Source organism: Enhydra lutris, unplaced genomic scaffold (genome assembly GCF_002288905.1).
Source record: "Enhydra lutris kenyoni isolate GAN:26980312 unplaced genomic scaffold, ASM228890v2 scaffoldscaffold22, whole genome shotgun sequence".
Lineage (NCBI taxonomy): Eukaryota > Metazoa > Chordata > Mammalia > Carnivora > Mustelidae > Enhydra > Enhydra lutris.
The window spans coordinates 5,535,036-5,549,622 of record NW_019154106.1 but is presented as its reverse complement, the minus strand read 5'-3'; the positions used below and the strand labels follow the sequence as shown (position 1 = coordinate 5,549,622).

The following is a 14,587-nucleotide window of genomic DNA, read 5'->3' as shown; positions in this document are numbered from 1 at the left end:
AGTGTCCAGGCTGCCCCACCTACCCACCAACACCATTGACCCATGCTGTACCTTGTGACAATGAGGAAAAAATGCTCCTCTGGCTGCATCCTGGGGATGAGGCCCTTCTTAGGACAGCAGCAGAGTCATGCCAGCACATGACTGAGCTGGCAAAGCATGGGCTGGATTGCCATCCCAGCTTGCGAAGAGTATTTGTGCAGTGTGGAAACTGAACAACTGTAAGAGGCTGCCCTGGACCCTTGCCATGGCCACCCAAATATAGTTTTGGGGTTGGAGGAAACTAAATCCCAATGCCTCCCCACTGCGGTCTCCAGGCTTAGTTAAGTCCACAGACCACCTACTCCCAGGGACCCGGGATTCCTACACAGGGGCCTGGACCAGACTCCTACACCCTGTCTTTTTGGCCTCCTTCTACTCTGGTTATTTGACCCACTGGGCCTGTAGAGCCCATGCCGTCATGGGATCTCTACAAGAAGGTCAGACCTTCTACCTATGGAGGTGGGTCTTGGTCTAGTAAATCCCAGCCCCACAGCGCTTCAGGCCCAGACCGAGGCTGCTGCTCATAGGCTAAGGCAGAGGAGGGTAAGATCCTCCCCTTGCCCCCACTCCAAGCTCCAGCTCCCCTGGTTCTTCCCCTGAGGCTCGGAGAAAGGAAACGACTTCCCTCTGGATCACAGAGCTAGTCAGGGGCAGAGCCAGGACTCGCCTTCCAATCCCCTGATTCCCAGGCTGTGGTCTTTTGGCTCCACTGGTTGCCTTGGGGGAAAAGAGAAGGCAAGAATGTGCAGAATTCAGAATTTCAAAGGGAGGGCTTAGATTTGAAATCTGAGTCCTAAAATCACAGTCCTCAGAGGCAGAAGAGCCTTGAGCAATTATGTTTCCAAGATTTCCCACAAGATACAGATCGCCTAGGTCATGGTTGTGTAGACAACTTCTCAGGCCCCTGTCCATGCAGGGGGCTTGTGATGGGGACCAGCAACTGGTGTTTTTTAACAAGGGGCGTTTGGGACACTCCAGCGAGACCCACCCATTTCTCAGATGAGAAAGGAGGCTCACACAGGAGAAGAGACAGGCTCACCATCAACAGCCATCAAGTCCCGCATATTAGAAAAACTGCAAAAGCGCCTATACTGTGAGCTCCGGGATCCTACACCAATTGATCCCGATTGTTTTGTATGTAATGTAGAAATAATCCTCCCCTGATTCTTTGGGACTACATGTAGGAAGCCCTGTAACACCCGGCAGAGAATCAGGGCTCAGAACACGGGAGCTTTTATAATCAATGGCATTATTACAATTTATCATTCCCTTTGCTTGATTTCTCCAAGTGCAAATGACACCAAAGTCTGACATTGAACCCGATAGCCTGGCATTCTAGCCTCCTGCGGGGCAATAGAAACCACAACCATGAACACTATTATTCTGCATTCTGTGCCATTATTCTGAAGCAGAAGAACTAGTTCCCCCAACACGTACTGTATTATAAGAGTTGCTCAGGCAAAGAGATGAATTAGCAGTTGAAACATACACAATTTTAAATTAAATATGTGTATCTGCACAGTCTCTCGGCACCCTTCTGGCAGGCATCGTATTTTTAAGGAAGATTCTAGGGGCATTAACCATTTGGGTCATAGTTCTGTCTGATCATCCCGTAGGGTGTGTGAAGACCATCCCCAAAGGGTGGTCACACATTTGCTAAGGCCTCTGTTTGTGGGCCTGACACCGCCAGGATGAATGTAAGATCCACTACTGACTGTGTGTCCTTGGGCAAGTTGCTTCACCACTCTGGGCTTCCGTTATTTCATCTGAAAAATGGGGCTAAGCTCCAGAGTAGTGTGAAGATGAAATGTAAGCACAGACGTAAGGCTCCTGCAATAGAAGACACACTCCATCTCCATCTCCAGGCCTCCCTAGAGACTGGGCTCCATCTGCTTTTCCAGATTCTTCTCCCACCCTGGGGGTAACCCTGTGTGTTCCCAGGCTCTGGTCGCCCATAGGCTCTCAGCCCCCATCTCTACTGCACCAACCCATCCTGCTCTCAAGGCTAAGCTCCAACACCACCTCCTGCAGGCAGCCTGCCCAGATTCTCCCTATCCCCAAACCAAATGGTCTCCATCCTCCTTTCCTGCACTATCAGCACTTGGTGTCTGTTTTTATATGTATGAGAATCCCTCGTTTGGGGGGCCTTACTCCTAGGTATCATAAAAAATTTTTAAAAAGTCTCACTTGAATTGTGTAGATCTGGATTAATTTCATTGGCTCACTAATAAGAAAGAATAGCTGGTGGGTGGCCCCCATCTGTAGCCTTCGGGTATATCAAGTCCCAGAACCCACTTTAGGAAAGAGATACAATGTGTTTCATTAATTTCACAGCACACCATCCCCCACCTTCCATTTTAACCTCTCTGAAATGAACTGCGTCTTCCAATGAATGGGCAGTGAGTACTCTTTTTTTTTTTTTTTTTTTTTAAGATTTTACTTATTTATTTGTGAGAGAGGGAGAGAGAGCACAAGCTGGAGAGCAAGGGGGTCGGGACCTGAGCCTAAGGCAGATGCTTAACCAACTGAGCCACCCAGGCGCCCTGAGTATTCTTTCTTAATGATGTATGAATTAATGCTACCTTTCATACCACCTGAGGTTGGGTGAAATAAGGTATTTTCCCCACTTTGTAGCTGATAAATTACAGGCACATGAGGTTAAGCCACTCATTCAAATACAGAGCTATCACACAGAAGTGCCAGGCTCTAAACTCAGGCAGCATGATGGTTTAAAACACAGACCTGGGGCACCTGGGTGGCTCCGTTGTTGAAGCATCTGACTCTTGATTTCAGCTTGGATCACAATCTCACAGTCTTGGGATGGAGTCCCTTCTGGCTCCGTGATCAGCGGGGAGTTGGCTTGGGGCTTTCTCTCCCTCTGCGCCTCCCTCCTGCTCGTGCTTGCTTGGGTGTGCACGCGCAAACACACACACACACTCCATCTCAAGTAAATAAAAATTAAAAAAAAATAATACATTTTTAAAAAATAATAAAATCCCAGTCTGTGGGTAAGCAGCTCCATGATGTCCCCCAGCGATCCCGCCTCCTGGTGTTCAAGCTCTGTGGGGATCCCTTCCTGGAGAGGGGACGGGACCTGGTGACTCTCCCCCAGGAACGAACAGAACAGGGCAGAAATGATGGGAGGTCACTTCTGAGACTGAGCTCCCCAAAGACTCTAGCTTTGGCGCCCCCATCTCTTGCCCTCCCACGGACTGGTTCCAGCTGAAGTTGGCAGCCACGATGCTGTGAGCCGCCCTTGGGAGAGATCCACGTGGCAACAGCCAGCAACCAGCGACGAACTCAGGCCCTCAGGCCCTCGGGCCCTCCACCTGCAAAGAGCAGAGTCCTGCCAGCAACCATCCGAGTGACCGGGGAGGCAGATTCCCCGCAGCTGAAGCTTGACATGGAGGCAGGCCCCTGACTGGAGCCTGTGAAGGACCTTGAGCCAGAGGCCCCCCGCTTGGCCAGGCCTGGACTCCTGTCCCACAGAAACTGTGAGGTGCTACATGAATGTTGCCTTAAGCCACTAAGTTTTGGGGTAATTTTTTTAGGCAGCAACAATGAAGAGTCTCCAATATATTTTTTTTTAAAGATTTTATTTATTTGAAAGAGAGAGAGCGCGAGCATGAGAGGGGGAGAAGGTCAGAGGGAGAAGCAGACTCTCCACAGAGCTGGGAGCCCGATGTGGGACTTGATCCCGGGACTCCAGGATCATGACCTGAGCTGAAGGCAGTTGCTTAACCAACTGAGCCACCCCGGCGCCCCGAAGAGTCTCCATTATTTAAGACAAAATACGTCCTACGTCGGGTCCTGGGAACACAGAGATGGAAAGTCTTCAAGGGACACCCAGTGGAGGGAGGGGAAGGCCTGCGTGTGTGACTGTGACGAAGGGTAGTTGGGAGGCGGGCAGGCAGACAGGGACCAGCGCCTCCTGCCCTCAAGAGGAAACCATGCTTAAAAGGATTTTACACGCCCTGGAAGGAGCCCTCCATCCTTCCCCTATGATAGATAGGGGACAAAAATCTGATTGGCTGACCGGCCCAGGGCTTAATCAGATTAAGACAGCCCACCCACAAGCCAGTAAAATCCCCTAGACTCAGAAACTCCCATGACAACCCCTCCAGGTCTCTTTCCTCCTTGGATGCTTTGTGCTATCACTTTTGTGATCGCTCAGTAAATCACTCCGTTAACCTCGCATCTCTGCCCGCCCCTCTGTCCGGTCTACCGCTTCGTTCTTCCAAGTGGCATAGCCAAGAACCGTGGGCACCAGCGGAGAAAGAAAAATCCTGCAACAATTGCTATGTTTAAACTGTGTTTGTGGGGGAGCAGGAGGGGGGCTGCCTCCCTCAGCCATGCAGAGGGGACAGTGGGCTCCCAGGGTGGTTCTCCCCGAGCACAGCAGCGTCTGGAAAAGGCAAGTGCTTCCCAGCTGACATGAAGGCAGGGAGGGAAGGGAGCACACATTTTGTCCATGGGCTTGGGAAGTTGTAAGATGACACACTTGGCAGGAGGATATCGAGCAGCTGCCTGCTTCACAAGAGTGAGTGAGATTCACCCCAGCATGTCCCAGAAGTCTGAGTCAGCGAACTCTTCCTGGACCAGGCTTCAGTGAAAGTGGAGGGTTGGGGGGAGGGGTTGTCTGAGCCCACCTCGTGGGGGGTGAGGGTCCTGATCGTTAAACAATGGCTTTGCTGCCTTTCATCCAGCACCAGGGCTGGCCTCTGGGTTGGACATTAGAGGGTTGCTCAGGGCTGGAGTAAAGAGGCCCCTTCTTGGGGCCCCTGGGTGGCTCAGTGGGTTAAAGCCTCTGCCTTCGGCTCAGGTCATGATCCCAGGGTCCTGGGATCGAGCCCCGCATCGGGCTCTCTGCTCAGCGGGGAGCCTGCTTCCCCCATCTCTCTGCCTGCCTCTCTGCCTATTTGTGATCTCTGTCTGTCAAATTAATAAGTAAAATCTTAAAAAAATATTAAAAACAAAAAAAAGAGGGACCTTCTTCTCCATGCTCCTCTTCACTGTGGCCCTGCCTGAGCTCCTCTGGCTGAGAGACGAGCCTGGAGGACATGACAAGACCCTTCACCCCAGGAAGGCCTAGCAACCCCGAGAGACAGAGGAAAGAGAGCCAGGCCAGCCCTCAGGAGAGGTCAGGGATGAGCCTAGAGCTGCAGCCAGCGCTTCCCTCACCCCAGACAGGGGGCCCTGGGCAGCAGCCCAAACACAGAGGAGGACCCCCGGCTCTGGGTCCTACCTCGGCCACCAACACCAGAGCAGGGGGACCAGAATGGGCGCCGCATGGGTTCTGACCAAGGAGCGAGTCCCAGCTCAGCCTCTTACTGGGCGTGCTTCCCGCAGGTGCGTCATCTCCGAGCCTCTGTTTCCCGATCTACAAAATGGGGATGACAGTGCCCACCTCACAGGGCTATCATGAGGCTAAAAGAGCCGCTGCTGGTGGTCTAGCTCTTCCACATACACGATTTCATCGGATTTTCACAGCGACCCATTTTGCAGCTGATAAGATAACGGAGAAGGGGAAGGGATTCGCCTCGGCTAATGAGTAATGTCCAGCCGCCGTAAAATATCCAGAAACATACATTTTACCATGTAGCCATTTTTTTGTATAATTCAGGAGCGTTACCTGTGTTCACGGTGCCATTCCCTCAATCCCTGGAATGTTTTCTTCTTGCGGGTCTGAAGCCCGACAACCGCGAAACAACCAGACCCTGGCAGCCCCCGCGCCACCTTGTGTTTCTGTGAGTTTGACTCTTCTAGACCAGGACTGTCCCGTTCCCTATTTCCTTTTTTAATTTAATAACGTTTTCTTTTTCAGGGTTCCCCCTTGGTGGGATCTGTTCACGTGTCCCCGCCAGCAGGAGGGGCATCTCTGCCCTCAGTGTTACCGGCATCGATGACTCGAGCTCTGTGCTTTGAAACCAGGTTAATAAGTCCTTTTACTGAGGAGATCCTGAAGGGCTGCCCCGCGCCAGGGGGCCTCGAATCTTCTCTCAGACACAACAGCTGGGGCTCTAAGCTTAGAGTTGAGAACTTAGAGAATTTGTCTTATGTTCCTTTGTCGCACAAGACCAGGTCATTGACCATGCCTAGAACCATAGTTTTGTACGATTTCTTTTTGGCCTTGGCCCCAGGTCTGCTCACCAGGTCTTTGTCTTTCTTAGATGACTTTCCCGCGGGTAGAGAGAGGCAGTGGGGGTGCTGACTCAGGGATGCTTGTACCCTGTGGCCCACCCTTTGGTTTATGATGGCCACCTCAGCAGTACCAACCTTTGCCCCCAAATAAAGTTCCCATCACAAGGGTAGAGACTCCAGGCCATCTCAGAAGCCACTGGCTAGCCAAGGGGCCTGCAGCTATCCAGTGCTCGCAGCCTCCAGAACCATGGGGTCGGGCCCACGCAGCCAGTCCTTGAGAGGACCACGGCCCACCTACGGCAAACTCCAGGAGCCCTGGGGGAAGCCTCGAGAGAGCCGACTGCGCTGGGCACTGATCCTCACGCAGGGGCATGAGAAGTCCAGGCCCTCCATCGAAGGCTCAGAAAGGCTGGATACGCCAGGTCAGGAGTGGCTGCCAGGGGGCCTGGAGGACACAAGCGGCTCATCCAGGCCCAGCAAGGAAAAAGGCAGCAGTGGCGGAAGCAGTATCAGCAGGTTTGGCTGTGGGTTGACGGACAGAGGAGCACTGCAGGGGAACGGTGGGGACTCTACAGAGAGGGACCCAGGGTAGCAAAGGCTCAGAAGCAGAAACATGGGGGACCAAGGACCAAGAAGACAGCAGAACTGTCTGGAGATAAGGCTGGAAAGAGAGGTATCCAGTCACCACATTTCAGAGGGCCCTAAAGGCATTTGGGATTTATCCCCTAGGCACTGGGGAGTTATGGAAGGTTTTAGAGCCCGCTGGTGATAGGGTCAGAGCTGTTCTAAAATGATCTATCTGGCAGTGGTTACATGGGTGGATTTCGCTGGAGGCAAGGAGATCAGCCAATACAACTTCCCCAGGGTTACATCTTGTGTTCCTCTGCCCCAGGAAAAGGGGCATCCTGACCCCCTTGGTGGGAGCTGCGGGATCCTGGCCCTCCCTCCTTATTCTGGACGACGTGCCCCCCCCCCCCACAGCAGTGCTCTTGTGTCTGCGGTCTACCACCACCTCGTGGCAGTAGGTGGAACAACACTGAAGCCCACCGCACAGCTGTGAGACCGGGCCCTGATCTCCCCCCTCCTCTGTCTTCCAGCAGGTGAGGAGAAGATGGAAGAGCTTTGTCCCCAGCTTCCCTGGTGTGACCCTGAGCCGGCAAGCCTCCCCACAGCCCCCTCAGGGCACCACCAGCTAAGGGTGTCCGAAGCGGTGCAGGCCCCTGGGGCACCCACACGGCATGGCCATGCCTGCTGACCCACCACTTCGTGGCCCTCTGGACCCCTCTGAGTGGACCAGTCGTGCCTTCCTTCCACGGTGCGCCAAGGCCTCTGCCATCAGCTCACCCAAGGGTCCTGTGATTGCCCCTTGGCCCTGGCCCTCCACTCCAAGGCCAGCCTGCAAGGAAGACCCCAAAAGGACTATGAAGAAGGGGGCTCAGCTCTGTTTCCTGGTGGACCCTGCTCTCTGGGCAAGGGGGCATCCCTGGATAGTGACAGGTATGAGGGCCTTACCTGCCTAGAAGTAGGGGTGTGGACACCCCTCGCCCCACACAAGCCCAGTCATGAACTTCCAAGACAGAGCTCAGTGAAGCCAGACCCATGGCTGAGAGGCTCTTGGGCATTGCTTGTCCCCCCACACTCCCCACGCCCCACCTGCCAGCAGCTAGTGGTGGACAAGACGGGTCTCCCTCCCTGACAGTGAGCCCTCCAGGGGCAAGGACTGAGTCAGGGCACTTGTCAGTACTGGAGCTGTGTGGCTGAAAGGCCCGGGTCTGTATGTGGTCACTTGAAACCTCACAGTGTCCCAGTGAAGGAAGCAGGGGATGCCTTCCCTCCTTGTGTGACAGAAATGGAAACTGAGGCCCAGAGCAAGGAAGGAATTATTGTTTTTGGCACCCCTGGCCCCACCCACACCCAGTTCCCACCCTTGGGGCTGAACCCAGGAATAAAGATTGCCAAGCTAAAGTAAACTACGTGCCTAGTGATTAATTTGCCTGACGGGAGAAAGGCTTGGCTCAGAATTTGCCAGAATGGTGGACCAGGGGCACCAGGGATGGGTCCCCCATGGGTCCCCAGGAGGCTGGGTCTTTCCTGCCACTTCTCTTGACCTCACTCCCCAGAGGATTTGCCACCCCTCCCGCCAGCTTCGGGGAGCGTGCTTTGCCTTTGTGCCCACCGTCATGAGGCTGGGCTCCCTCCGAGGCCCAGAAAGAGCGAGGGGCTCATCCAAGGCTACACCGAAGGGAGGGTCTTACCCCAAAGGGTCTGAGCTCTTTGAGAGACACTGGCACTTCTTGTGGGGTCCCTTGGCTGAAGCAGACCCAAGGTCAAAGGTGAGGGGTGTCCCAGGGCGAGGTCTGTCCTGGGATGGTGGGAAGAGAGTCCAACCAGATAGAAAGGGAGGTTCCCTGTTTCCACAGAGTCCAGAACCCCGGCAGGGCCACTGAGGAACAAGAGGGCTCCTAGGAAAATCTTGTTCTAGACAGCCACTGGGATCAGAGACTGGGGTGCCCGGCTTGGAAGCTGGAATCTGGGAGCTGATCAGAAGCTTCCAGACCAATGAGTCACAAACTTTAGAAGCCCACTGCTCTGCCACCCTCTGCAGTAGCCTGTTGGGTGCCTCTGGGCAGCCCCAGGACTCCAGGAAGAATAGTTTGAGTCCATGGCTGTGGCAAACCCTCATCCAGAGGAGGAAACTGAGGCCCAGAAATGGGGAGGTGTCCTTGTCACCCTCCAGATGTCTGCCCTCTAGGCTCATCCTGGCCTCTGTGTCCCCAGGGATTTTCTAGCCCGAATCCTTGCTGCTCTATTTGTCATGCTCTGTGACCGGTTTGTCCAGTTATGAGCTTCCATCATCCACAAAACAGAAGGTTCTGTGGGGGCCTGGCCTGCTCACCCCTAGGACCCCAGTGCCTGGCTCAGAGCCTGGCCCATACTAGGTACCCAATAAGTTGTTGAGTGAGTGAGGCACGCTTCCCATCCGGGGAGGAATTCTATTTTCCTTCCCCTTGAATCTGGTGGGCCCTGCCCTGCTCAGACTAACTGAATGCGATAGAAATAATGATCTGGGACTTCTGAGCTCGGGCCTTAAGAGGCCTTGCTGCTTCTGTTTCTGGCCTCTTGGAGGCCAGCGGCCATGGGAAGGGGTTCACATGATCTTGCCCCAAAAGTGGCCCCAAAATAGATCCGTCTATATTCTAATCCCCAGAACCTGTGACTTTTGCTTGCTATGGAAAAAAGATCTTTACAGATACAATTCAATGAAGGAATGGGGCGCCTGGGTGGTTCAGTCAGTTAAGCATCTGCCTTGGGTTCAGGTCATGATCCTGGGATCCTGGGAGCGAGTCCCACATGGGTCTCCTTGCTCAGCAAGAAGCCTGCTTCTCCCTCTCCCCCTCCCTCTCATGACCTCTGCTCATGCTCTCTCTGTCTCAAATAAATAAATAAAATCTTTAAAAAATTAAGGATCTTGGGATGAGGAGGTCATCTTGGATTCTTGGGGTGGGAGGGGCCCAACTCCAACAAGAAGCTTCCTTAGAGAGACGCACAAAGGAAAAGACGCAGAGGACGAGGCCATGTGAAGTCGGGGGAGGCGTGGAGTGCAGTGAAGTGACCACAAGCCCAGGAAGGCTAGCATTGCCCGCAGCGACCAGTGGCCGCCAGCAGAGTCAGGAAAGATTGTCCCCTGAAGCCTCCAGCCCCACGAGATAATACATTCTTATTGCTTAAGCCACAGAATTTGGGGCATAGTTACAGGAGCCCCAAGAAACTAAGACACTGTTTGTGTGATTCTGCCTGGCAGAGACTGGCCAGGGTTGAAACCCAACATGCCGGTTAGGTGACAGCTCCCAGACTTGCTTGCACTGTGGTGTGGCTTTGTGGCCAAGCTCTGGCTTGAACACACACGGCGCGCAGGCCCCTCCAGAACCAGTAGCTAAGCCTCCCCGCCCAGCCCTCGATGCTTCCCTCTTCGCTCACAGGCCTGCCCAGTGCAGAGGACCCAAGGGTGTTCTGAAGTTAGGGGATGACAGTGGCACAGAAGCAGAGCCCCCTGTCACCCATCTCAACCATGCTAGGACCTCAAAATAGGCTTTCGTCGTGTGAAGCCTCTGATTTGGGGGCTGCTCGTGACAGCCGCGAGTCTATCCCAACTATTTCCTGTCAGCTCTGTGTGGTTCCTTGGGGATGGGAAACTTCCAGAAGGTGGGACAATTCTCTTTGCTCACCGTGAACTGCTCACCTTGGACAGTGTCTGTCTCCTTGAAGGTGCTCAGCAAACAGTTGTTGAAGTCCTGAGTCCTCTGCCACTAAGGGGTAGAGTTAGCCAGGCTGAGGGAGGGAGGGAGTAAGTGTTCCAGGTGGAGGGAGTTGTTTGGGAAGCCCAGAGAGAACACGGTGCATCTGGGAGGTGCAAACCATGTGAATGGTCTATGACAGGACAGATGTCCCTGGCTCAGGCTCTGGACATACATGTGGCCGACAGTCCCCCTCCCCACCTCCCTGTCTCCCCAGCTGTGCCCTCCTTGGGCCTTGTCCGTCTTGGTTTTGTCTGCACGTGAAGACTTCACTCTCCTGGGGTGGGCGGGCCACTGGGAAGGCCCCTGAGCCTCAGGCCCAGCTCTGCAACTGCCCCTCACATGCTCATGCCCCTGGGGGCCTCAGCTTCTGTCAAGGAGAGAGGATACCCTTGCCTTGTCAGCTTTTGGGGTGGCGTGAGTTGACAGGAGGGGGCACAGGCACCACACCGAGCTGGGCCACACCGAATAGGGGCTTGGTGAGACCAAGGTGACCTCAACCAAGGTGAGAGGGAGGGGGTATAAGGCTGCTTCCGGGCGGGCCAGCTCCTGAGCCAACCAGCTAGCCAACCTCAGCGGACTTTGCCTACATCACAGGTCTGAGTGGGAGGAGGTGACACCGTTGGAGGCCTCCCCAATGTGCGTGGCAGGGGTGACCTGTGTGGAGAGATGACGCAGCCAGCACCCGGCTCTCGAAGGGCTCCACCCTCGGCCCGCCTGTGCCCAAAGGTCACACAGAGTAGAGCAGGCTTCGTGCCCCCAGGTTCTGGTCCTGCTGCCCACAGGGCAGAGCCTCCCAGGCCTCTCCCATGCCCTGGGGGCTCAGATCCAGGAGCTGGAGGGGCCTGGGACCCTTCAACCCACCCCCTGCCCCTCTGTACGTTTCCAGAACCAGAGAGCTCACTGTTTCTCAAGGTCTTTCCACAGGACCTTGGTGCTCAGGCTCACAGTTCTCCTTGGGAGGGAGACAGACAGGCAGACAGACTGATGACCAGCAGCTCTGTTTCGATGCAGAATGGGGTAGGAGCTCACAAGGCAGATCAAGCAGGAGGCCCCGATTCCTGAGCCAGCGGGACACTCTGGGCCCAGATTCCTGAGCCAGCGGGACACTCTGGGCGTGGTTGGACCTCTTCCCCCAGCTTCCTGCGGTTTCCAGCCGGGCCAGATGGGAGGAGGCCGGCAGGTGGGGGGAAATATCCTGCCAGGGGAATGGGGCCACTTGGTTGCCATCACGGGGAAGGCAACAAGGCAAGCGGGGAACACCGCGTCCCCAAGCACCTCTCAGAGCAAGGACAGCGAATTCAGCTGGAAGGACACACAGAGCCCAACAGATCCAGGCTGTTCATTTTACAGACAAGGACACTGAGGTCCCACAGCAAGCCAGAACTCTCTGACCACCCTGTGCACACAAAGCCCCTTCCCTCGGGGATGGGGGGTGGGGACTGCAAACTCAGAGTGCCCGGTTAATCAGAAGGGCTGGAGGCCGAGCCTGAGTGCCAAACCTGGGGCCCCAGCCCCTACCCTGCAACTAACTTGGGGAGTGATTTTGGGCCAGTGATTAGCCTCCTCTGTAAAATTGAAATCTTGATCTCTGCGTCTCCCTGAGCCAAAGGGCACACCAAGCGCCAAGTGCACAAAAGCTTCGCAAATCAGGGCATGCTGTGTTCTGAAAAGGAACAGCATCGCCGCCCCCTCCTCCCCACCTGCGTCATCAGGCAGGAGAGCAAAGTCTATAAAAGCTCTGTAGCCAAATGCCTGAGTTAAAGCCCTGACTCTGCCACTTACTAGCTCGGTGAACTTGGGCAAGATGCTAACCCCTCTTTCTGCCTTGGTCTCCTCATCTGTTCAATAAATGCAAAACCGACCCCTCCTCACTGGTTGCTGTATTCCCCCAAGTGAACGCACGCAAAGCATTTCGTCCTCGGTTCCTAGCAGTTCCAGAAGGTTCACCTGATGTGACCCAGGGTGGGTCCCTTCTCTGAGGCTCAGCGGCCACCTCTGGCAAATGGGGGCGCTAATAATAGCATCAGACTAAAGGCATCCTGGGGATGAGATAGGCCAAGGCACACAGGCACTGAGCCCGGGGCCAGCACACACAAGTGCCTGTGCACTGAGCCCGGGGCCAGCACACACAAGTGCCTGTTCAATGAGAACCTGGCGCTCAGAGCCCAGCGTGTCCTCACCTCACCTTGGCCTGGCTGGGCCTTGGCAGGGCCACAGGCATGAGGATCCAGGAAAGTGGGCCCAGCCGCAGACCAGACAGCTGCCCCGGGGCCTCCCAGGATGCAGTCTCTCCTCTAGAGCCAAGGCAGGAACGGGCGTGGGAGGAAGGCCTCTCGTCACCCTGCACTGTGGTTGTCACCGAACCTTCCTGCCCCACCCCCACGAGGCCCCGTCTCCCTTCTCGGAGCTCCAGACACAAGCTGCCGCTCAGCCAATACTCAGCCCTGCTCTGGGGAAGACTTCAGGCGGGATGACAGGCACAGCCCCTGGAATCCGCCACGGGCACAGCCACGGAAATGAACCCATATTCCAGGAGCTGGCTGGGGGAGCAGGTGTGCCCAAAGACGGGCTTTTGGAGAGCAGGCAGCAGAGAAGGCTTCTTGAACAGCAGAGAACAGGGCAAGGGTGCCTCCCCACCCTTCCAGAGGGAAGGGCACAGGGATATGGCTCAGCTGGAGTGTTGGGAGATCCAGGCACATTTCCGTCTTCCTGGGGGACAGGTGGGAGTGGGGGAGGCGAGGAGAGGCCCACAAGGGACAAGGCGCAAAGGACCAGGACACCACTTCGCCTGGGGAGCCGTCACAGGGTTTTCAGTAGCCGAGGAAAAGGGATAGCTTAAAGATTCCCTGTGACCCTCCAGCCCAGAGGATGGTGGAGACTCTCTGGGAGGAGGGCAGGTGGACTGTTCCCACTTTCCAAATGAGAGTTTTGAAGCTGGTGGGGAGGCGGGCTTGGATGGGTCACATCCAGTGAGATGATGAGGCCGGGTGCTCTGTACTCCACACCCAGGCCCCCATCACATGCCTTGGCACAGATCCACCTTCTGCCTTCTTTCCTCTGCCAGGTGGCACCACCCAGCTAGGAGCTCCCGGAGGGCGGGGTGCTTGGCCCTCCCCTTCCCAGGGCCGGCGGTGATCCTGACAGCTGGGGGTGGATGGGTTGGTGAGGACGGGCACCAGGGAAGCTGACCACAGGTCTGGGCTCCTGCTTCTGCCCTTGGCGCTGGACACCCTCTCGATCTTTCCATGTCCTCCTCCTACTTCTGTCTTTAGCTCCACCCTAGAAACGAGCAACCCACCTCTCCATCTCTACTTGCACAGTTGCTGCCTCCTGGACCGCACAGACACCAGACGCCGTGACTGGTCAGTGTGCTTAGATCAATGTCATAGACCAGGATGTTTGGAGGGCTAGAATCCAAAGCTGTTCCAATGTCTGCCACTTCACCTTCCCACAGCAGAAGGGCCCTGGGGACTGGTGTAAATTCTCCATGGGGAGGTAAAGTGAGCTGGAGCCTGCCTAGTGGGCTCCCTGCAGCCAGTGGTCCCTGAGAGAGGACGGTCCTCCTGGTCCGACTTTCGAGTCACTCCACAATGGAGACTCCATTGCTGGGATGGGGGCTGAGGCAGCCTGTTCCCAAGCAAGAATCCTGGATCTTCAGAGATGTGGAGTAGGGGGTTTGGTTGGCTGGCTCAGGGGGCTCTGTTACCCATTTGCTCACTAGTTGTGTGACCTCTGGGAAGTCCTTCATCTTTTCTGGGCTGTGCCTTTTTTTACCTGGAAAATGGAAGGATTGGATGGTTTCCCAGGTACCTCTCTTTCTGTTTCAATTAACAAGAAACTCAACCCAAACCAGCTTGAGGAAGAAAAGAATATATTGGTACACATAACGAAAAAGTTTAGACACAGACTAGCTTCAGGTACAGCTTACTCAGGGGCTCAAAGCCATGCCTAGGACCTGTGTCATCGCCCTCTCCCTCCCTCCATCTCCCTCTCAGATTCATTCTCTCTTCGTCTCCTTATGGATCTGTGGATCTCCCAGTCCCTATATCCAGGAGCACGCAGGGCAAGAATGCTTATCTCTGTCCATAGACTCATCTCTGAACCAGTCA

At 55.1% G+C, this 14,587-nt stretch overlaps 1 protein-coding gene across 1 annotated transcript; it reads left to right on the top strand.

Annotated features, from left to right (window-relative positions):
- Positions 1-6,427: 6,427 nt before the first annotated feature.
- On the top strand, positions 6,428-7,376 carry LOC111149405 (chromosome unknown C11orf86 homolog). Its single transcript, XM_022506434.1, is given in 3 exon segments — positions 6,428-6,635; positions 6,638-6,696; positions 7,278-7,376. Coding segments are annotated over 3 exon segments (366 nt in total).
- Positions 7,377-14,587: the final 7,211 nt, after the last annotated feature.